Source organism: Calonectris borealis, chromosome 1 (genome assembly GCF_964195595.1).
Source record: "Calonectris borealis chromosome 1, bCalBor7.hap1.2, whole genome shotgun sequence".
NCBI lineage: Eukaryota > Metazoa > Chordata > Aves > Procellariiformes > Procellariidae > Calonectris > Calonectris borealis.
The window spans coordinates 174,115,759-174,137,406 of record NC_134312.1 but is presented as its reverse complement, the minus strand read 5'-3'; the positions used below and the strand labels follow the sequence as shown (position 1 = coordinate 174,137,406).

The 21,648-nt window shown below is 39.7% G+C and overlaps 1 protein-coding gene across 1 annotated transcript in view; it reads left to right on the top strand.

The window, feature by feature from the left end:
• The window catches only part of LMO7 (LIM domain 7), a 126,381-nt gene extending 107,655 nt beyond the window's left edge, over positions 1-18,726 (top strand). Inside the window, exons 22-33 of the mRNA XM_075138915.1 lie at positions 885-910; positions 1,219-1,323; positions 3,148-3,240; positions 4,596-4,966; positions 6,756-6,821; positions 7,156-7,221; positions 9,098-9,150; positions 10,765-10,984; positions 11,877-12,149; positions 13,482-13,590; positions 15,475-15,577; positions 17,989-18,726. Coding sequence (XP_074995016.1) covers positions 885-910; positions 1,219-1,323; positions 3,148-3,240; positions 4,596-4,966; positions 6,756-6,821; positions 7,156-7,221; positions 9,098-9,150; positions 10,765-10,984; positions 11,877-12,149; positions 13,482-13,590; positions 15,475-15,577; positions 17,989-18,011 — 1,508 coding nt within the window. The 3' untranslated portion in view covers positions 18,012-18,726. The remainder of the gene's footprint in view (positions 1-884; positions 911-1,218; positions 1,324-3,147; positions 3,241-4,595; positions 4,967-6,755; positions 6,822-7,155; positions 7,222-9,097; positions 9,151-10,764; positions 10,985-11,876; positions 12,150-13,481; positions 13,591-15,474; positions 15,578-17,988) is intronic.
• The last annotated feature ends 2,922 nt before the right edge of the window (positions 18,727-21,648 follow it).

Here is a 21,648-nt window from a genome sequence, read left to right as displayed (position 1 = left end):
TGCGATCTGATAATGAAGACAAAATTGTGCATATATAGATTGGACACTAGTCTGTGACTCATTAGATGTCTTCTTTTGTATCTTTTTGTATCCTAAATTTGACCTTTTCTCCACTTCATGTGGTCATACTTCAGAAAATTGTAGCAACTTGTTGCTTTCGTGCTTTTTTTTTTAACTGAAATTTGGATAGCTAAGTAACAAGTACACTAGCAACAAACAAAAATAGTGGTGATGTTTTGGAAAGGATTGTACTTGAATTTGTGCTTCTCCATATTTTATCGACTTCTAATGTATTAGCATAATACACGTCTCTCTAATAATCATCTTGTCACAAGCTAAGACCAAGTATGATAGCCTCAAATAGCATAAGGTTTGTGATGAATGGTGACAAGCTCACCAAATCCAAGTGTGGTTTTGGGAGTAGGAAAGGAGGACAGTTGGAAAAGGAAAATATATGGTTTTGTGGTATAGAAGTTGCCTGTGGATGTCTATTGTTCTTAATTCACATCAAGGCAGTAGGTGAGTAGCTGCTTTACCCTGGGGCAGCGTTCTGGTCATGCTAAACAGTTGGGTTTCAGAATCATAACAGGAGAGGTGTAGCAAAGAACCTCTGCATTGCCACAGTGGGAGATGTGCTGCTAATTCAAGCAATTGCTGATGGCACTTGTAAGCATGTAAAGCTTTTAAACAATTGGCGCACATTAGTTGAAAGCACCTAATGAATTCTGACCTCAAGTAAGTTCAGTAGGGCAAAACGCAAGCATGGCTTACTAAGGAAGCAAAAATTAGTCTGACGCTCGGACTTTCCACATGTACACAAGTGTTGCAGTAGTGAGTATGTATGGTTCTAATGATTTCTGGTTTTTGTCTTCCAAATCTTATAGGAGGCCCCGAGCCTGCAATGCCTGATGTAAGTACTATTTATAAACTACTAATTAGTTGTATGATCTTGGTCTTTTCCAGAAGCCCACTTCTTTCTATTGCTTTTTTATACTGCTTTAAAATTGTGATCAAATCTGAGAGTACTAAGATTTTCTAATGTGTAATGGAATGGTGCTTTCTGTCCCTTTGAAGAAAAAGCTAATTTAGGGTCCTTGTCACTATAAAACTGTAGTCTTTGTAATGGCTTTTATTTCTGACTTAAAAAAAAATATGTTTTAAAATGTAGAGTGTTGATTACCTGGAAGAAGATAATATTTCATTTCTGTGCTGTGTTAGCTCCCAGTCCCATCCATTAGTGCTCCTAGTCGTCGGGTTTGGGATCAAGAGGAAGAACGAAAACGACAAGAAAAATGGCAAAAGGAGCAGGACCGTTTATTGCAGGTATAATTAATCTTCATAATCATAGGCTGGCAATCCCTTGGGTGCAGCAACGATTAGGGAAGAAAAGTAACACGTGACTCCTGCAACTCTTCTTATTGATGGCCTAAGAGGACTTTCAGATACGTTTGCTGGGCTGCACAGTTACACACACTAGCAATTATTCAGCAAAAAGAGGACAATGCATTAGTGAGCTTCATGAAATCAAACCCAGACTGAGTATTCACTACAGCCAGAAGTGCTCAGTTGTCACAAGGCTGGTATGCTCTTACAGGCCACAGAATTTAAAGGAGAGGCAAAGACCTAATAGGCAGTAGACTTCCCTTTTGAATATGAGTTTTATTTTTTCCCCGTAAGAAAATTGTCTCTAGAATGAGTTTTACCTTCAATTAGTGATACTGCGATATTCAGAGATCAAGAGAAGGCAGCCAGTGCCATGGTTAGATGCCTGCTAGCATCCTGTCGTTTAGCAATCAGCTAATCAGTTGAAATCAGCCTGGTTCCCAGGACCTCTGTGAGTCAGGAAGCTGAACCTACTAACGCAAAACCACCTTGATAACCACTTGATTGAGATGGAGGGAAGTGTTGCAGAGGGAAAGGGCAATGTTTGTCATCTTAGGATAGCACAAAAAAACCAAGCACGTATCTCTGCAGAGACTTCAGCTCAATGAAGCATAAGCCCATTCAACCACATTCAACAAGACACATCTCTGCAAATTAAATTGACTTTAGTTACCTAAAGTCTGTTGGCTAGGAGAGGCATCAGTGAACATCGTTTACTTTGCACAAGCCCTCTTAATAAGTTTGGTACATTCAGCAGAAAACTGCGATGTCAAAGTACAGCTTAGCAACTCTGTTGCTTTTCGGATATTTTTATCTTTTGTCATTCCTTTTAGCTTATAAACTCTGCAAGGCAAGAGCTGTGCCTTCCTAAACATATTTGTGGTCTCTGTTATGGTTTGGGTGCTCCATTTGATGCCTGAAGAGATGGCTTTAAAGAATATAAACCTTGGCTTCCCTTTCTTGAGAACAGTCTCAGCCCTCTGCCATCATTTTTCTTTCCTTTGCTTCTCCTTTTTTAGTCCTGAAGTAGTGAATTTGGCTAGAGTAATAATGTTCTTTCTCTTCCCCATGATCCCAGTAATGAATTTTCAAATAACAGAGAAAGGAAGTGAAGTCTTTCTTTGCTTATTTCCAACATCTTAGAAGGAATACTTCTGACATCATTAAATGTTTTGCTTTTCCCAAGACCGAAGTGGTGACTGCCAAAACCACCAAAACATTTATTGTGTACCTTGAGTAATGCTTTAAGACATTACATTGATTTCATACCAAATCCAGTCATACGACAGATTTGGAGGTCCAGAAATTGGTTTTTGTTTAGATAAGCTTCCAAAAGACCAAGAGTTCTTGCTCAAACCAAATTACTGCCTCATATTTCACTTAGTGATCACTTTATATTTACTGTATTAATGTGCCCAATTCCAAGTTAAATATAGTCACTCCGTCTTTCAAGAAATAACTTAGATACCTGATTTTTGTTCAAATGGGAACTAAACTGTAAGATGGGGAATATAAGAGATCTGAGGTCAGTTGTTATGAGACTTAGCATGTAATAAGCCTGGATTCTCCAAAATCAATTGCAGAACTCCTTTGGATTGAGCCAGGATTTCATTCACTCAGGGCAGACCATGTCCTAGTGTAGCTCAAGCATGTTTTTATCACGCTGGTCTGTTAAAAAACACATTAAATGCCAGTAATACATTTTACTGCAAATAAAAATACCATGTTTCTTTTTGCGTGTTTAATTTCAATCTAACCTAACAGGAGAAATACAAACGGGAACAAGAAAAACTGAGGGAAGAATGGCTACGAGCTAAGCAAGAAGCAGAAGAAGAGAGCTCCAAGTATTTTGATGAGGTAGGCTATGAATATGGCTTCACCTTTGACTGTTTAGTTTCATGATGGCTTTTTCCCCTAATAGTAGATGCATGCAAGCAGGCAAATTATTTTGTTATGTCATTTATCTTCTCATTTTGGAAAATAAATTGTTGTCTACGACTTGGTAGAAAGAGGTTGCAAAAATGCAAAGGAAAGAGTAAACAGAATGTTGTGAGACCAGTTGAATTTGACTTTTTTCCTTACGGATTGGTTAGGTAACTAACACCAGAAATATGCTGGCAAAAAGTTACAGCATGTATTAATTATTGTGACCAGAATGAAATGGTCACCTTTGCTGTGTATTTACCTCCTGATGCTAGTTGTTGGAATTCTGCTTTAATACTTCATCGTGAGGCATGTTCGTAAGTGCCTGGCTTGTTACTGGCAACCAGTTCATCCTACCTCTGATAAATTTACATATCAAATCAACTTCAGATTTGCTATCATATGTTTCAAAATATTGAATGTGTGTAGTTTCTGTAGGTGCTGACTTTTGTGGCTCTTGCTTATGGGAAGATGAACAGGTTTTTTCCTGAGCGTGGGAGGTGTCTGGGATATCTCTTGTCTATTGCTATGCAAGTGCTGCTTCAGGCACCCTAGCTAGATCAGTGGTGTTTGTACAGTCACGAATAAGTAGACTGTAATTTAAGGCTTAGGACTTCAATAAGAAAGCTCTTTGAGCTGTTAGAGGACTTTGCTGTACAAGAATGTAAACCATTTCATATTCTTTTATCATTAGAAGTTTGGATGGACCAGTCCTTAATTGACAAACAGTATTTGTTCTCTGCAATTAAAACATATTTGACCACTTAAAGACCTTTTTTTCATGTCTGAGAGAAGAGTCATAGGGTGGTAAGTCTGAGGCTTGATTTTCAAATGGTAGGAGAATGGAGGAGGATGGAGGTTTCCTCCACATGACGATTCACGTGAAATTCATTGGTCTGATGTACACATGCAGTGTATATCTCAGCGTATACACTTTTAGGTAGGTCTCGGGTTTCTAAGTCAAAACAGTAGGGAGAAATGCTGGGTATCATGGAAGAGTTTGTTTTCCATGGCAATTTAAGTGAGGATGGGATGGTTTGAAATGTAAGTGATACTTTAGAAAGCAAAATGTTTCACATAGTTGTGGCATTAGGAGAATGTGCTAGCAGGCACTCAAAAAACGAAACCAAAGTACACCCTGGGTCTTGCATTGAAAGTGTTCAGGATGCTTTTTACACAGTCTTCCCTCAAAAAATAAATGAACTTTACTGAGTGAGCAACCTGTTTAAAAAACAGCTCCCTCGCCTGAAAACATGATTTTGTTTTTTTTTTTTCCCCCTTTGCTACAGGAGCAGACTGTTCTAACTTTAAACATAACGTCTGTCCCTGCACGGGCTGCATCTGTGTCCGGCTGGAGGGCAAGCCCTGAAGCGAATACTCCTGAGGAGCCAGAAGGAGACGGAGGAAGCGAGCTGGCGGCGCGCTTGCTGGGCGAGGAAGAAGAAAGGAGGAGGCTTCAGGAGGAACGGCGGATCCAGGAAGAAGCAGCCCTGCGTTTTGAGCAAGAAAGGGAACTCCAAGAACTGGAGCTGGAGAGACAACGTAAAGAGAGGGAACAGCAATATGCTGAGGAGCAGAGGCGGCGGGCAGAGGTGGAGGAGCAGAGGCAGCAGGCTGAAAGGCAGAGGGAGGTGTCAGTGGAGACTCCTCAGTACCAAAGGTGTGTGCTTGTGATGGAGTGTACTCTCTCTTCCTTCAGCATTAAAAATTCCAATACATTTCTAAAGGGAGTGCATATATCCTGAATATGTAAGTGTATTCATGTAAGACTCGTACTGTGGATTAATCAGTCAGTGCAAGATACCACAGGATAGCCTTTCTTTCTAAAGGTAGAAGAATCAGGCATAAGACAAAGTCTTTCTCCATGAATCAAGTGCTCTATTAACCTGCTTAAGCTCATTTTTTAAATAGGAAGTGTAAATACAGTAATTACAGCCAAATCAAAGACGACCTGAAGCATTTAGTGTGAAGATTTTGTAAGAACCTGCATAAGCTTGTAAATTGAGAGCCAGTGGCTCAACATACAGTGCTTTCAGAAGAAATACCAAGTTAACTCTTTTCCAACAAATGTGTGACTGATTTTCCAGACTCCTCTCTCATTTTAGTTTAACAGTGCAACAATAAAGTTTAATTGCACTACTGGGTTAATTTGTTGATGAGGGGGATCATGGTATATGACTGAACAGATACTGGCTTAGATATCATAGCCTGTTAGAAGGACCCACTGTGGATATATTTATTCTAGAGCATGAAAAAGTTCTTCCATTCCCTTCTTCAGCAGCTTGGTTTTTTTTAAAAAAAGAAAAAACAAAACTAGGAGAAAAAACAAAACAAACCAAAAAAAACCCCCAACTATTAGTTTACAAGTGCATGTTCTTGCCCAGAAGTTTTCAGAATACTATTACGGGCATCATGGGAGATTAATCTGTCTGAAACAGATTAAAACAGTAACTTTTCCTTATTTCTTGTGCGTTTAGCTTACTGCCTTGTGTATGACTAGCTTTGCTGTTTCCCTTGAGGATTTTCTCCTTTTCATATTTAAGTAATAAGAGATGACTGAAGATAACGCATGGTATCAAGTTAAGTCCTAGGAGAAGAAAATATTATAAAGTTGCATATATTTGCGGGGGAGATTGTGAGACTGGAGTTACTTTAGCTCATTGTAAGTGACTGCTGCTTGAGATCCCTGCTGAGCAAAGCAGGGGCACCGTTGTTACAATGGCTAAACAGGTTCTTCTTGGCAGCTGAGCCAGGGTATCTACAGTTTTAGCTTGTCCCAATTGCAAGATAATAGGAGTTTGTGCGGTAACTTATTAAGCTGCTGCAATATCTGCATATCTAAATCCTTGATACATGCTTTAGTCTCAGGGGATTTCATCGCTTCTGAGGTTGGTGCCAAAGGATGTGTTTTGCTAAACAAGGATAGCTTTGCTTAATAATAAAGGAACAAGTTCAGTGAAACTGGGATTTAAAATATCTGGTGTTAAATGTTTGCTTTACGATTATATCCAAAGATATGACTTGAAATATGAAATGTTATATAAACATCTGTGAAGGCTTGATACTTGCTGCAAAGAGCACTGAGGTTGGGGACAGGCAGCTGGACGAGCTTTGACTGTGGAATTTAGTGAGTGCTTCTCTATGGGTTACCAACTGCACCTACACAATTTGCTAGAATGTACATGTAACTTCTGGAGAACTGCTGTATTTGGACAAAGTTTGCCTCCTGGCTTCGAAACAGATGAGATAATCACTGTCATCTACCAATACTTGTAATTTTTGCAGCATCTTAAAAAGTCTTTGGGGTTTTTTTCTCATGTATTTTCATGTTTCTAACTAACACATCTGAACTTTCTCATCTTTCTGTATGTATACTTACTGTTTCTTCAATTTCTAGAAAATTTTTTTTGTTTAATACGTATTTTCTTTTATCTGTATTTTGCTTCTAGACATTATGAGCGCTATGAAGTATCTAAAACAATAGAAGATCGAGCTGGGCATCCTCTCATTGACAGGTAATAAAAAAATTAATCCATAGGTAGGTTGAAACATCTTCAGCAATAAGTATTAACCATTTTGGCATGCTCAGGTTTGGATTCCTTGTCACTTACAAAAATGTAATTTCAGGCAGTTTTTCTGACAATCTTTCTTTTTCTGCCTTCTTTTGTTAGCTATTTTTCTGACTGATAAAATTAAGCCTCCTTAGACCTTTTAATTGTTTGGGTTTGTTTCCTTTTTTTCCCTTAAGAATCTGTTTTGAATATTTTTAGTAGGATATATTTATGTCTATGTCTATGTATGTCTTTCTCTGTATATGAACGTAACGTATCCTTTTTTTTTTTTTTATAGGCATTATGAGCGTTATGAAGTTTCTAAAACCATTGAGGAGCAACCTGGCCAGTCATTTGCTGACAGGTATGTATGATACTGAATCTCAGCGTAGACTGTAACATCACCATTTCTGTGTCAGAAGGCTTTGAAACTTCCAATAAACTTTAGCTGTGGAGCTAAGCGTATACTTTGTATTGCTGCTGGGTTTTGCAGCTTTTATGGCATGTTTTCATATTGAGAAAACAAGCAGCCAAACTTTTGGCAAATGACACGCTGTACTGTAAACAACAGTTAGTCAGTCAGTAGGATTTTACTGGGAGAAGCAGAACTGTAAGGAAGTAAATATGTGGGTGGTACTAGACTTATCTGGCTGGGAAACAATTTCAGATAATATTGTGGTTGTGTCATAACGTGCTATACAAACTAAGGTGCAGTCATCCCAGTCAGGATTGTGCAACTTAAGAGAGAGTAAACAGGCAGAGAAGTGAGAGGCAGCAGCAGCGTATTTATCAGGAAGATAGTAGATGTGCCACTTGTTAAGTTATGCTCTCTTATGTTGGCTGTTTTCTACTTTGTTTTGCTTAGTGGTTTGTTTGGGGGGTTTTGTTGTTTTTTGGGGTTGCTGTGTTTTTATTTCAATAGAATATATTAGCCACTGCAGATTTGGGCTCTGTGAATAGATAGCTTTTGCTTCTCCCTTTTAATAGCTGGACTATGGTTAAAAAACGCTGAAGTAACTTAAATCCAGAATGTTTGTATCAAGCCTTTGTCTTAGATGGCATCCCACAGTAGTTCTGAAAGATCACCTCTGCTGCATATTTAGTCAGTTCTTGTAGTTGGAGTGAGCATACCTTTTTTTTATTTTAAGAGGAACCCCAAAACTTACAGGGTACAACTAATGGATCTGTTACTAATGGAAGATCTAAATCTAACTAAATATTTATATCTTGGATATATGCGTGAGGAGGACACTCAGATGTTAAAAGCATTCCAGGCAAGGCTGACCTGCTCTGGAGCTCCTGTTTACTACAAGCAGCTGTGAAATTGTTGCATCTTCTCAAACAGATAATAAAATAGGTCTGCACCATAGGACAGACAATCAGAACCTGGGGGAGCAAGAAATGTGATGCAGTTTAAGCATCATTTATTTACAAAGGACAAGACTCCTTCAAAACGGTGTTATGCAGCCAATGCTGTACATGCAAACACGTTGCTGTAGCAGCTTTGAGTTGTGACCCAGCAAAGGATTTCTGTTCTTTTCTGAAGTATTTTAAACTAAGAAACTGGCTGTATTACTTGAGGCTAATAATATAGCACAGAGGTGTTGCTGAAGCTCCTGCTCTGTACAGTCAGAAACCCAGCTTTTTGCCAGTTGTCTTCCTGTATATTGAATGACATTTCTTGGTTAAACCTCTTTAAAAAATTATGCTGCTGGGTATAATCAGTGAATAATACATTTCCCAAGAACAATCTGCATTCAGTGTTTGAGGAGGTGTTTTGCTTATGATCTAGTAACGATGCTGAAGTATGATTTAAGTTTCTCATGAAGTTAAATAATTTATAAACCTGTTTTGAAAGTTATCACTTCTTTGACTGTCTGACTGTAGTCTTCACAAAGCTTCCACAGGGAACGACTTTGTTTTTTACATATTTTTGTTGGAGCAAATACAATGATCAGTTCCTTATACCTGAAGCACCGGGAACTTTCAATACACAATTTCAACTTTTAATCGGTGATTACCTACTGACATCTAACTATTGACATCTTTTTTTTCCCCTTAATATCCTGTTTGTCTTTGTTTGGGTATTTTTGCCTCTTGTTTTAAGTACAGTATAAGTTGTTGACGGGAGGGATGGTGAAAAAAGGGGCTGTGTATCTGTGGTCTGCAATGATAAGATCTTTGTTCATGACGAGGTCTCCTAAGTGAGATAGAGAAATGAATGTTTTCTATATCCTTAGGAATAAGTCCAAGTCGACTTCAGAACTGAATGAATTCAACACAATCAGAAATGGTAAGTACTGTTCAATTTCCATTATTTTTAAAATGCATTTTTTTAAAAAAAGGTGTATCAGAAGTAGTCCTAAGAAAATTAATTGTCAAAGTGCCTTCAGCTGCATTGTAACTCAAATTCATACTATGCCAAAATTTAATGATGTTTCAACAGCAAGAGGAAATACATACAGTCTGTAAGCCTAGGACAAATATGATTATCTGCTCTCTTGAAGTGATTACAGATGGATCTTAGATGCTTAAATTTTAGATGACTGATATTTATATGAGATTAAAACCAATTGTGTAGGTATATCATCGAAGATGTATATGCTCTTGATACCTTGACTCTGTCAATAAAAAAAACTGCACATACCAAGATGATAATGTATTTAATACAACTGTTTGCTCTTTTTAACTTCTATTAGTGTAGGAATAACACAGCTAGAAGTCAGCTCTCGATACTGTCATAGTGGCTTGTCTCCTGGACTCTGCTTCGTTGCCGCCTTTCTTGAATTGTCCTTCAATTACTTTACTGCTTTTTTGAGAGGAAAGTGTACAAAACAAACAAAAACCCCCCATCCCGGAGTTATAAATACGTTATAGTAGAAAATGCCCAAAAGCTATTCCTGTGTCTAAAACATGGTTAAAAAAAGCAATCACAAGTAATTAAAGAAAAGTAAATGGTGTATTAGAGGAATACTGCAGATCGACAACATTGCTTTCACACATTAAAGCTTGGTCATTGAAACTAATGAGCAAGTAAACTTCCACAATATTTTATAATGGTAATCTATAGCAATAAAACCAAGAGCAAATATCTGTGGTCAGAGCAGTGTTTAAAGGGATTGAAATCTCAATTGAATGAGTTATTGCTGAGTCGTTTTCTTAATTAGTCTTACTGTAAAGAATAGTCACTGAATCTAGGAAATAAAAAATTCTTGCCTTCTAACATGTCAACACATGTTGGAGAAACACGGCTTGTTGGTTTCTCCTTCCAAAATTTCAAAGGCCTTCTATACTATAAATCTCATTTCACCTGGCTAGTTAACATCCAAATGATAGAGAAAGACCCTGTAAGATTAATACACACACACATATATATAGTTATATAAAGGAAGATAAAGCAACGTGCTTAGTGCCTTGAATTAGGAAAGAATTCTTGAAAACAGGGGCAACTTACAGAAAAAGAGAATATGAACCCCTAAAGGGAAAGAAGGTATCCCACCATTTAATTATATATTCTATACATGCATTGTATTGGAGGAGGAGTTCAACTTGTGGCACTAAAAGAGATCATGCCCTTTTAAAAATATATGTGTGTATACACATGTATACACATGTGTGTGTATATATATACACACACTTGGGAAGTGAAGGAAATAACTATTTGTAGATAAGTTAAACAGCATGTTAAAGGACACATTAATGGAAATACAAATAAAACATTTTGTAGTAATAATGGTGTATTGCCAAGTTTGATACTGGTCACGCCACTGTGAAAAGGAACTGGAGAAACTTGTGAATGTGGTGATGAACGACTGCTTTTGGAGTTGTAGCCAGAGCACTGAATGTGTGAGAACTGCTTTTGTGTCTTAAGGTGCCTAGCAGAAGTTTGCACATGTTGTCCAAACAGGTACGCAGAGCAAGTATTCAGAGAGGTCCTGGAACACAGGTGACTCGCAGAAGAAGTCTCAAAAGGAGCACAACCTGTCTGCGGCGGAGTTGGAGAGACAGCAAATCCTTCAGGAAATGAGAAAGAAAACATCTCTACACACGGACAGCAGCTGGATTAGGCAGCGCAGTTCCAGTATACATAAGGAGCCTGTTAGTCTGTACAGCAATAGTATGAGGAGGTAGGAGTCGCGTTAAAAATTAACTTTGTCTCTCATCAAATATTTTTGTTTGGTTATTCTAAACTTCAGCTTGTATTACAGAGCACAGAAACAAATTGAGTCTGTGAAATGCTGTAAGGTAAACTGAATAGCAGCACAGGTAGAAGAAAGTAGCGGTATTACAGCTGGGATTAAATGTAAAAAAAAAAATGTAAAGAATGCGGATGTGGTCTGTAAATAATTTATTTCTTGATCGGTATACCAGCAATGGAAATCAGTAGTGTGCTTTGTCATTGATGGATGTGCTTAAGAATTTCAGTATGACAATTTATTGTGGAAATTGATTATTATACCTCTTTGACATAGAAATGTGTCAGAAGGTCTGGAGTTTGTTTCTTGCTTTAACTAAGGTATGAATGTTGGATTTGTCACTTAGGAAACAGCTGAGTTACCAGTCAGGAGAGTGTTTGGCTATTGGGCCAACTCCTTGTACCCAGACCATGCCATCCAGTCTGGGTGGATTCCTATTTCTATCTGGTATCCCTTGGAGAAAACAAAAACAAACCTGGTATCTGAGGTCCGTTGCTGTACAGCGGATTTTGATACGGTTCGCCCTGATAAGTCTGCAGTGAAGAGTGTTTTGCCTTTATTCTGTAGTGGTTAAGTGCCACTTCTCTTTCGTCTCGCCTGCTTTTTCCAACCAGACTAGGACTGGACACAAAGGATAATTTGTGGCTCCAATATTTTAAATCAGTATGTGAAGAATATTGCTCAGGGTGATCAGACAAGCATATTCATGCTAGAAAATCTTAAAAATGCTAGGATAAAGTATTCCTTTGTAAGAAAATCAGAATATAGCTCTTCTGCTCCACCCGTACGGCCATTTACACTTGTATATGTACCTCCGTTACAGAGGAGAGTCTTTGGACAATCTTGATTCTTCAAGAACGAGCTCATGGAGGCACCACTCATGGCTGAACCAGTCTGCCTCCTCTTCATCTCTGTCCTCTAGTCAAGATTTCAGTCGCCCGGTGTCCACTTCAAACCGAGCCTACATGTGCACTCCTTCCTCCAGCAAAGCACCTCCTGCGGCCACCTCTGCAAGAGCCCCCTCCGTGTCCCAGGCAGACCCCCGGGCTCAGTCTCCCCTCTCTGTTTCCCAACCAGGGTCCCAGACACGCAGCAGGTGAGCGAGTGCCCTTCTGCTGGTATAAACGTTGGGCCGCACTAAAGAGCGGACTTCATAGATACGATGTCTACAGCAGTGTTCTCACCCATAACGTTGATTAACAAGTCTGAAAAGTACCTGGAGTTTTCTGGCTGGGTGTGGTGGTGGAAATACGGGCTGGTATTACCTCCCTGCTCGAGTCATTCAGTAAATTCCTCAGGTTTGTCATCACTGCTTGACATCGGTTAAAAAAACAAAGGAGCTGGAATAATAAATCTCCAGTCTCCAAGCTGTATGTTGGTTACCAAAATGATTAGTAAAAGCCTACTCCAGATGGCATTTCTGACATTTATTTTTTTAGGTTTGTTTTAACAAAAGATTCCTCAAACCCACGCTTTATGGCCCACATCTTGGTCTCTCCTCCCCCTTTCCTGGCATGTGGTCAATATCATCTCAAGGAGCACTCAGGAATGCTCATAACCCGTGACCCTGGAGAATTACAGAGTAGGATGTTGGTTTTAATCTAGGAGGAGAAAGCAAGAATTGCAACATATTTTGAAACAAAAATGGAATTCAGTTGTGGTAGGATAGATAACTTTGCTGTTCTATGTACTTGAAACATTTAAAAAATACCTTGGGATAAGACTTATAGAGAATCATCCCCACACAATTACATGTATTATATATAACAACGGTGTGAACACTGCTTCACTAGCTCTTACACTCTCAGGCACTTTGTGATAAATTGACATTTTTTGTTTGTTTGTTTGTTTTTGAAGCTAGGCTCCTACATGCTTTATAATGTGAGACAATTACCTTCTTAACCATGTTTGCTTATCTTGTTCTCACTTCCTATGGAAACTGACCTCTGTATGGCTTATGTTCAAAGAGTTAACATAAAACTATATGTCCAGGACTAGCCTTCTGTTATCTAACAAGGTGCAGATGGTGGGATTTGGCAGGAGTGCTTGCTAAAACTTAGCCTTTGGGATAATTCCCTGCAAACAAGAAATAAGTCAGGAGCACAAAACCTGTGTTCTTACTCTCCAAACTTAACAATATACTTTTTATGTTTATTTGTAGAAGGTATTTTATACAATGAAATATCTCCCAAGAATGTGACAGAATTTCTTCATTTGTTCCTATGTAACTTTGATCTAAATTATAACGCTTCAGCTTTCCCTAGCTACTGTAAAGAATATTAATTTTCAGTTTATTTTCTCCAAGCAGCCGAATAGTCCACTTTTTACAAGTATGTTTTTATTTTTAATCTCAAAAAGTCTTTGATAACTTTTCTTTGTCTTTTAAACCTTTTCAAGCTGGTTTTAAGGATTTTCATTCTGTATCTAGGTCAGTCAGTGGGAAGAAAATCTGTTCATACTGTAATAACGTTCTGGGCAAAGGAGCAGCCATGATCATTGAGTCTCTTGGTCTTTGTTATCATTTACATTGCTTTAAGGTGAGAGCTGGGAGTCACATCGTGAAGAAACAGGAACTAATCAGGAGCACGCATGGCTACTCAGTGTTATGCTCACAGGGGCTCTACTAATCACCTGCTTTGCCTTCTACTCTTGACAGCGTTGTGCATGCATATTTCCATGAGGCACTCCTATCTGCAGGCATGTAGCACTCAACTCTAGAACTATTTCTTAAAATGCCAGAGCTGACAAGTAGGACTCTGACAAGTAAAATGGACACATTGACTGTGAGATCAAAGTTCTTCCTTCTTCCAATAGACAGCAAAAAATCAGAAGGTGCTGAGCCACCTCTCTCAGAGAAATTAGGTCCTCCAAAAAAAAAATCTCAGCCTGGACCCTGGCAATTGAATCATTTAAGATGATCCATCACTTCTAAGCTAATCCTAGTAGACAGTGTTCACATGGTGTTTTCCAGGCAAAGGCATGTTGTCAGTGTTCAAACTGGCAGGAGAAAACCCAGCACCAAACCAGATGCTGTGTTTAGTGCTAACCAACCCTGGTCAGGAGCTAGGTATATTAGTGCTACTCAGCCCTGGTCAGGAGCTAGGTATACTAGTGCTACTCAGCCCTGGTCAGGAGCTAGGTATACTAGTGCTACTCAGCCCTGGTCAGGGGCTAGGTATACTAGTGCTACTCAGCCCTGGTCAGGGGCTAGGTATATTAGCTCAGCACCGAGACACAGTTACATGATTTCCAGTCAGCTTGGGGCGTACATAGAGCTGACAGAATAAATGCCTGCCTGCAAAAGATGTAAAAGCACTCCTAGTTCCCCTGCCCTAGGACCAGATGAGGAGTTAGACTAATTTGGAAGTGCCGTTGGACCCTGCTTCTTCCATGGCTTTAAGAAAAAGACTTCTGTGTCTGGTTCAGAACAGAACCCTCTGTTGCCCTCTGTGCCCAGCTCAAATGTATCACCTTGAGTCGATCCCTTGTAATCCTCTAAGCTCTTGCTAGTCCTGCCTGCCTGAGCAGGAGGGTCTGGAGTCATCCATGGGGACTGGTCATCATTCCCTTTCTGCAGAACATGTATTCTGTGCGAGGGAGTCCACCTGTAGCTCCTAACCTACATAAGAATTTCTGTTTTTCAGTTTCTGAAGATTAACGAGCTGTTGAACAGACTGCCATCCAAAAGATTCATGATTCATTTAAGCAGGCAAACTATCTGTCCTTCCGTAGTCAGCTGAGTACTTTGCTTCGTAAATTGAGTAAGGAGAGTGTTACGCTTTGGGTTACAGTCCTTCCAGAGGTGGTTCATATTCATAGCAAAGATGATGTGTTCAGCCACCATAGTTAAATAGTTTCATGTTAGCATGATAGCTATCAAGCCTTTCATTCATGTGTTTATTCAAGAAAAATTAGATCGGCCCCTTCTCTTCAAATAAGAACTTGTTTCTATGATGCAAACCCAGGAAATTGGGGGTGCCTGAGTATTTGCTGCTTTGCGTGCCAAAGGGCAGAGGACACCAGCAGCATACATGCCGCATGGAAATCTGCAAGTAGCACACCCAGGTGTTCTGTGCCAAAATTGCTCTTGCCGTCTAGAGAACAAATCTTTTTCATGTCGAGCCAGTTTTAGTTTTCAGAGAAACTGAAGTTCAAATTAGATTTAATGAACTAACCTCTAAAAACCGTCTGCTCCGTGTTTGCTTAGTTGGTGTATCTCTGCTATTTGTTGTCCAGTTGTCGCCTTATAATACTTTCTCAGAGTTGGTTGCGTTTTGATCTACTAATTGTTATACATTTGCTTCTAGTGATTGTGGGTTTATGATTCAAGCTTTGTTGAGCTTAATCCAAGCTGCTTTTGAACAGCATTTTTGTTTCTTAATATTTTGTAAGGAGTTGCTAATTATTTATCTGTCATACAGTGTGTTGCCTGCGGATGCGACCTTGGGGGATCCCGCTCTGGAGCTGAAGTTAGGATCCGAAACAACAAACTCTTCTGCAACGACTGCTATATCAGATTTAAAAGTAAGGCAATCCAATTGCAGTGTGCATGACCATAGTTGTTCTTTGTACTGTAAAACCTCAAGTGTTTGCACAGCTGAGCCACTTGATAGCTTTCACGCTTAGCTTTAAGTTGGTGTCTTAGAGAATAGGTTCAGCAAGGTTTGATTGCCAGTTTCTGTCTTTTGTAGGGTAGTCATTCCTAACTTTTAACTTGGTGGTAGCTGATTTTGCCACCTTGTTATTAAGCAGCCTCAAGCAGACAACGCGGTATAGTCATCCTGCTTTCTTCATAGATCTCAGAAAGTGGTGTCAAGGAGTTGTCAGTTGCTGAACAGGCTTGTCTTGATAACAGGGAAGCTTTTTGAAAAAATGTCTACATTTTTTAAAAAACTGATCTGAATATGTATTTAATTCAATCTTAACGCATAGCTGGAAAGCTATTAGTTTATCCTGTGCAGGTGGCACAAATGCTGGTTTCTTTTTGCGATGCTGCTATTATTTGAATTATAGGTCTGTGATTGGTTATTCATTTAGGTACAAGTTCAGGAGGAATTGATTTACTTACAGATCTTAATTAAAAGGTGCAGTATAATTTTTTTCCTTTATTATGGTTTGCAGAATTCTGATTTAATGGAGCATGATGTTAAGGCTTTGAATAATGATGTTGAGTTGTTTTTTTCTGCTGTCATAGATGATGGTAGACAACCTCCTAATTTTGACAAGTCTTGGGAGTTTTATATGGCTCTATTTTTATGTGGCAAATATGGAATTCTCTAGAATGCTAAAATTCAGCTAAGGGAAAGCATTTCTGAATTAATTCCCGGGAAACATGTCCACATTTCTTCATGAGCCCGGCACATTTTTCTCATGGTGGACCAGAAGGCACTGAAGGGAACAGGATACTCATGCTACAACACTTGAACAGGACTTGGGCATCTGCTGGCTGAGAAGCCTAGCTCAGAAAACGAGAAGCTCTGCACCTGATGCTCTTGCTGCTTTCAGGCTCTTTTTGGCTTCCAGGAAGAGGAAGAGCTGCCTGCACCACAGAAATGATTGTGTGGTGCCCAAGCTAAAACCAGAAAACCCCACACCTCTCCTTGATGCTAACAGTGCATTCACAGAGGCTAATGTTAGGTGTAAGGATGCCACTGTGATCCGTGGGAGGAGGAAGAGAATCACCCCCTTTCATCTGGACGTGATCCAGAGCACTGGGTCATATTTCTTAGAGCTAAACGTTTGGAGAATTTATCTCCTTGCTGATGATGAGATTACACTGAAGTGACTGTGTTCCTATTTGAAGCACCCAAACGTCTGGGAGATTCAGTCTGGAGCCCACTCACGTTATTTTATCTTTATCTTTTCTTTTAGGGGCAAAATTGCTGGATGAGTTGGATAAGTTTGATACTGAAAAAAAAAATCCTGTTTTTTATTATTCCCTGCCAAGACAGTATTCAGGAATTTGGTGATGGAAGTAACCAAAAATTTTATCGTGGATAAATTGCTATTTAGTCTTTCTTTGACATTACAGCCCATAAAGTCACAGCAGTGCCTTTCAGAAGCAGAGTTGATCTGTGAGAAACGGTTCTATTCCCTTCCCTTCAGACTGCATCTGCTTGGGCCAGTGGGCACCTCAAAATACAATTGTATTAGATATGAGTAAATCAGGAATTGTAAGAACTTGTAGGTACAGAAAAAAGTATTTAAATTAGTGATTAGTAATTGAAATTAGCTATTTGAATAATTAAAAAAACAGCTATGGGACTACTGCAATGAAAATATACTGACAGCACAGCACTGGTCTGTAATGCAGATTACTTTGTTTGCAGTTGGCATTTGACATCAGCCTGGCTAATTATTTGTTAGTTTGGAACGTGAACATATTGGCTAAAAGGTTTGATAAACTGTATGATTATTAATATTCACTGTGTAATTTTATGGTGTGATATTTCTGCACATTTTTATGTTAATTTTGTGGTTTAAACTTGGAACGTTATAGCGAAACACCAGTGTATTGGCAGATGCCCACAAATATATACAGAGAGAGGATTAAAAAGTTCTTTTTTTAATATTGTTACGGTTATTTAGCAAATTTTAATCTGATTATTGAAGGGTAAATTTAGAAAAAGTGTCACCCTGTCTCTATGCTAATACTAAAAATAATTCTTAGAAACTCGGTAAGGTGCATGTTCTGTGGAGTATTACTTGGCCTGAAATACTTGCAGTGCGATAATTGGATTAAACTCAAATTTGTATTGTTCATTAAATTTGGATTGCTAGATTCAGAATGTATACCTTCATTTGTGTTACCATTTTCAATAGGTATTGGAAATATCATTATCTGACTATTTTTAACTTGGAAGTTTTAATTTTTGTCACTAAGCTTCTTCAGTAGCTGGACTTTAATTACAATTTCTTCTGTCTCTCTCTAACAGCTGGACAACCAACCTCCATGTGAAGCAAATGAAGATATGAAACCACTGTTGCAGATAAAAGAAGAGGTGATTGCTGCTGATGTAGATCTATAAATATATATTGTGTGTATGTGTGTTTTTTCTAAGAGTAACTCTTGCTTGTCTAGTCTTCGTAGCAATGCATTGTATTCTTCATATAACTATTTTTATTTATAAGAAAGTAATTGCAGTAAGGAAATATCTGGGGAAAATGCTTTCATTTTTTCAGCTTCAAGTACTGAGAGCACAAGGGAGAATAAGTATATTTTCAGTAATAACTTCAAAATATTTTTGAGGCGTATAATCAACTAGTTGACTTTCCAATGGTATATGAAGAGGGTATTTTGTTTCTAAGCTCTTGAAATGAGCATTAGAGAAATAGCTAATATAAATATATATTTGCAATTGCTGTCTTTATTTTTGACATATACTGAAAGTGAATTCTCTAGGTTAATATGAAGCTGCATTTAAATGCACACAAATGTGTTTGCTTTCCATATGCTGGTTTCTAAAATTACATGCTTTTTTGAAACTCAAATAGAAAGAATAATCTGTTTGCTCAGTGGTGTTGGCATAATATTCTGTGGAATCCATTTAAGGGGAGGAGTTCTCTTTTCCCGTTTGGAAAATGTAACTATCACTTTTTCCTCCACAAACTGAGTGGAGAATGGTTGTTGAATTACAGTATATTTGTAAATAAAATTTCTGATGTTGCATTTATTAGACTATTTTTTTCTTTCTATCCAGCTAAATGTGTCTAAGGTGATTTGCTGAAATATAAAATTGCTTGCATTTAATCTTGGAAAAATATTTTTTATGAAAGGATTAAGATGTCCACCTAAATATGTGCAAGAACGATAGTTCTTGCTTTTCTCTTTTCCTTTACAGTAGACGTCAAATTTTGTGTATAGTTCTTCGGTCAAGCTCCTCATGCTCTTTCCCTTCAGCATTTAATGCAAGTGGCGAGACTGATTCTTTGTCCTGTATGCTCATTCCTGAAGCACGACAATTGGAAGAGGTGGAAGTTCCCCAAAATTTCTCTGCTGTGGCTAGAAGTGAGGTGCTGAAAATATTCTGGGTTGGGTTCTGCTCCTTCTGAAAACACAGCTGGAATTGCACTATGTGTTTTTCAGCAGAGGCTCCCAAATCCTTTCATGCCTAGTTATGTACCCTTCTGTGTCCGCGTCCTTGGAGGCAGCAAAGAAAACATGGTATGTGGATCAGAGGAATTTGGGGGAGAATTTTGTGGATGAAACCGAGGAAGAGGACAGCTGGGAGGTGTAGGAGGGCAGTGGGGCTCTGAGTTTGAGCTTGTACATGGCACCATGTGGAGCTGCAATGAGGGTGCCAAAGCAGTTTAGGGTGCTCCTTCCTCTCGGGATCTCAGGGACAGATGAGAGCGCTAACAGACTGGGGAGAGAGATCGTGGCTGCAATAGCTGTGGGCAGCAAGGGAAGATCATGCTGTTTCAGTGTAGTGGGAGAACTCCATCTGTGTGGGCCTCCTGTAACTTCTCCTGCTTGTAACCCTGCCTGTCTCCTGTTCTGCTTCGGTTTATTGATCTTTCCCCTGAACAGATGGGTTCTGCCTTGCGCCAAGGAACTCCTTGCTAATAAATGCTGAATTACAAAGTGCCAAACATTATTTTCAAATTTTGCTCTAAAACCAAAATAAAAATCTAAAATGCCCCATCAACCCAAAGCTGCCAAGCTTCTTGTTCAACCAGCTTTGTGACTTGGCCTTGGCTTTTGGTATTCGGTTGAAGTGTCTCCTATGAAGTGGACCGGTAAGGATATTTCATTTGGTTCCCACTATTGTGGTAAGTAATGACAGGGTAGACCGCAGGTGAGAACTCCAGCGTATGAAGACCCCAGTCCTCAAATACAGACTATGGAGGGATATTCACACTGCCTGCTCACACAGCTCCCTGGGGTCCTCTCTGCTGCTTGTGGAAGAAGGTTGCTTCCCTGAGAGCTATTCAGAATAGGAACCCAAATTAGGTGCTGTGCAGATCTGGCTCTTGGTTAAGGCACGTACCTCACTGAGATGGTGTGGATGCCCCTCTACACTGTCTGGTTTTCAGCCTCCTTTTATGGTAGGCAGCATCAGACTATGAACAACTGCCCCCCTCCCCCAATAAATTCCAGATCCCCACAATCCCCATCACCAGCCCTGAAATACACTGAGGGAGACAAAAATTTTTTGTCACAGTTCAAAGTTTCTCAACCTCCAAGGCATCAATGGATTTATCCTAGCCTATCCATGATTTCCCTTCTCCCAGCGTTGTGTTACACAGCAAAGCTGTCGGGGATGGCCATGCCATCTTTTGCATCTTGAGCCCAGTCATGTTGCCCTGCCCCTGGGAATCGTTTGGGCATGGAAATCGCCTGGGGGTGAAGAATGGAGGGAGAGAAGAAAACTCAGCAACCTGCGGTCTGTGATGCTGCTGGAGCTGCCTGCCGGGAGTCCTGCAGCCAGGAGTGACGCGCTCTGAGCCAGGCTGGCTTTTCCTAAATGGTGTCAAGTATTTCCACGCGGGCTCCAATTTCATTTTCCCATGACATGTCTGCGAAAAACTGGGTTATTTCATTAGCTTGTACCGAATTGCTTGCCCGTGAGCAAACAGCGAGTGGAATTTCGGATTTAGTGGGACTCAAAGAGCTGAAACTGAAACTCATGCAGAGTTGAAGTGGAGTTTCTCACCCTTGTTAAAGGCCTGGTTTAAGCAAGGCTCCTTCAAACCTGCGTTTCCTAATTCGAGTTGGCAAACGTTAGCAACGAAAACTCCTTCCTCCTCTCCTTCCCCTGGAGGGGAACAGGCAGAGAAACCCACCTTACAAATCTGTAATTTGTATCTGTGTATTTTGATCCTTGCTGAAGTATTTGGAGCGTGTTGGGCTCTGAAGTTCAGCAAAACCGATTATCTGCTAGCAACACAAGATGGCAGTGTGTAAGTGCAACTCGGACAATAAAAAGCCCTTTCCATGGTTGTAATCTTGTATAAAAAGGGTCGCGTTTGCTAAATGATACTGAAGTTGCAATGTAACGAGAGTTGTAGAGAGAACTTTCTCTTAATCTTGGGCCTTTCTCCCCACCTGGCATCGTGGAGGTGCGACGTGCAACTGAATCTGAGCAGTCTCGTTTGATTTTTGTCTGCCGGTTGGTTGAGTAACTGCTACTTAAGCCAATACTGAGCAGGGAGAGAAGTAAAGAGAACACTTTCTCAGAAGACAAATAAACTAGTTGATTTCTAGTGGAGGTTTTTTGTGTATTTTGCTGGATTGATTATTTATTTATTTAAGATGCTGTTCAAGGAAGAAGAACCAATTGCTCTCCCTCCGTTCAGCTTCAGACACGCTGTTTAAGGTTAAAACCCTTAAATGCAGGTGTCTACAGGTGAGCTAGGCCTCTGCACTGCTATTAAAATCTGGGTGGATTTAGGGCTCAGCTCCGTTCTTTACTCTTGGATGTCTGGTGCTGCTTGGGATGTTGTCGAGTGTCTAGGACATCCACCCAGGGCTTGGGGGGGATCTGGTGCAAGTCTGGGAGATGCTCATGCAGCTGCTGGTGCAGGTCTCGTGGGATGCTTCAGAGCGTCTGAAAGGGCAGCAGCGATTTGCGAGCAAGCATCTGAATCAAGCT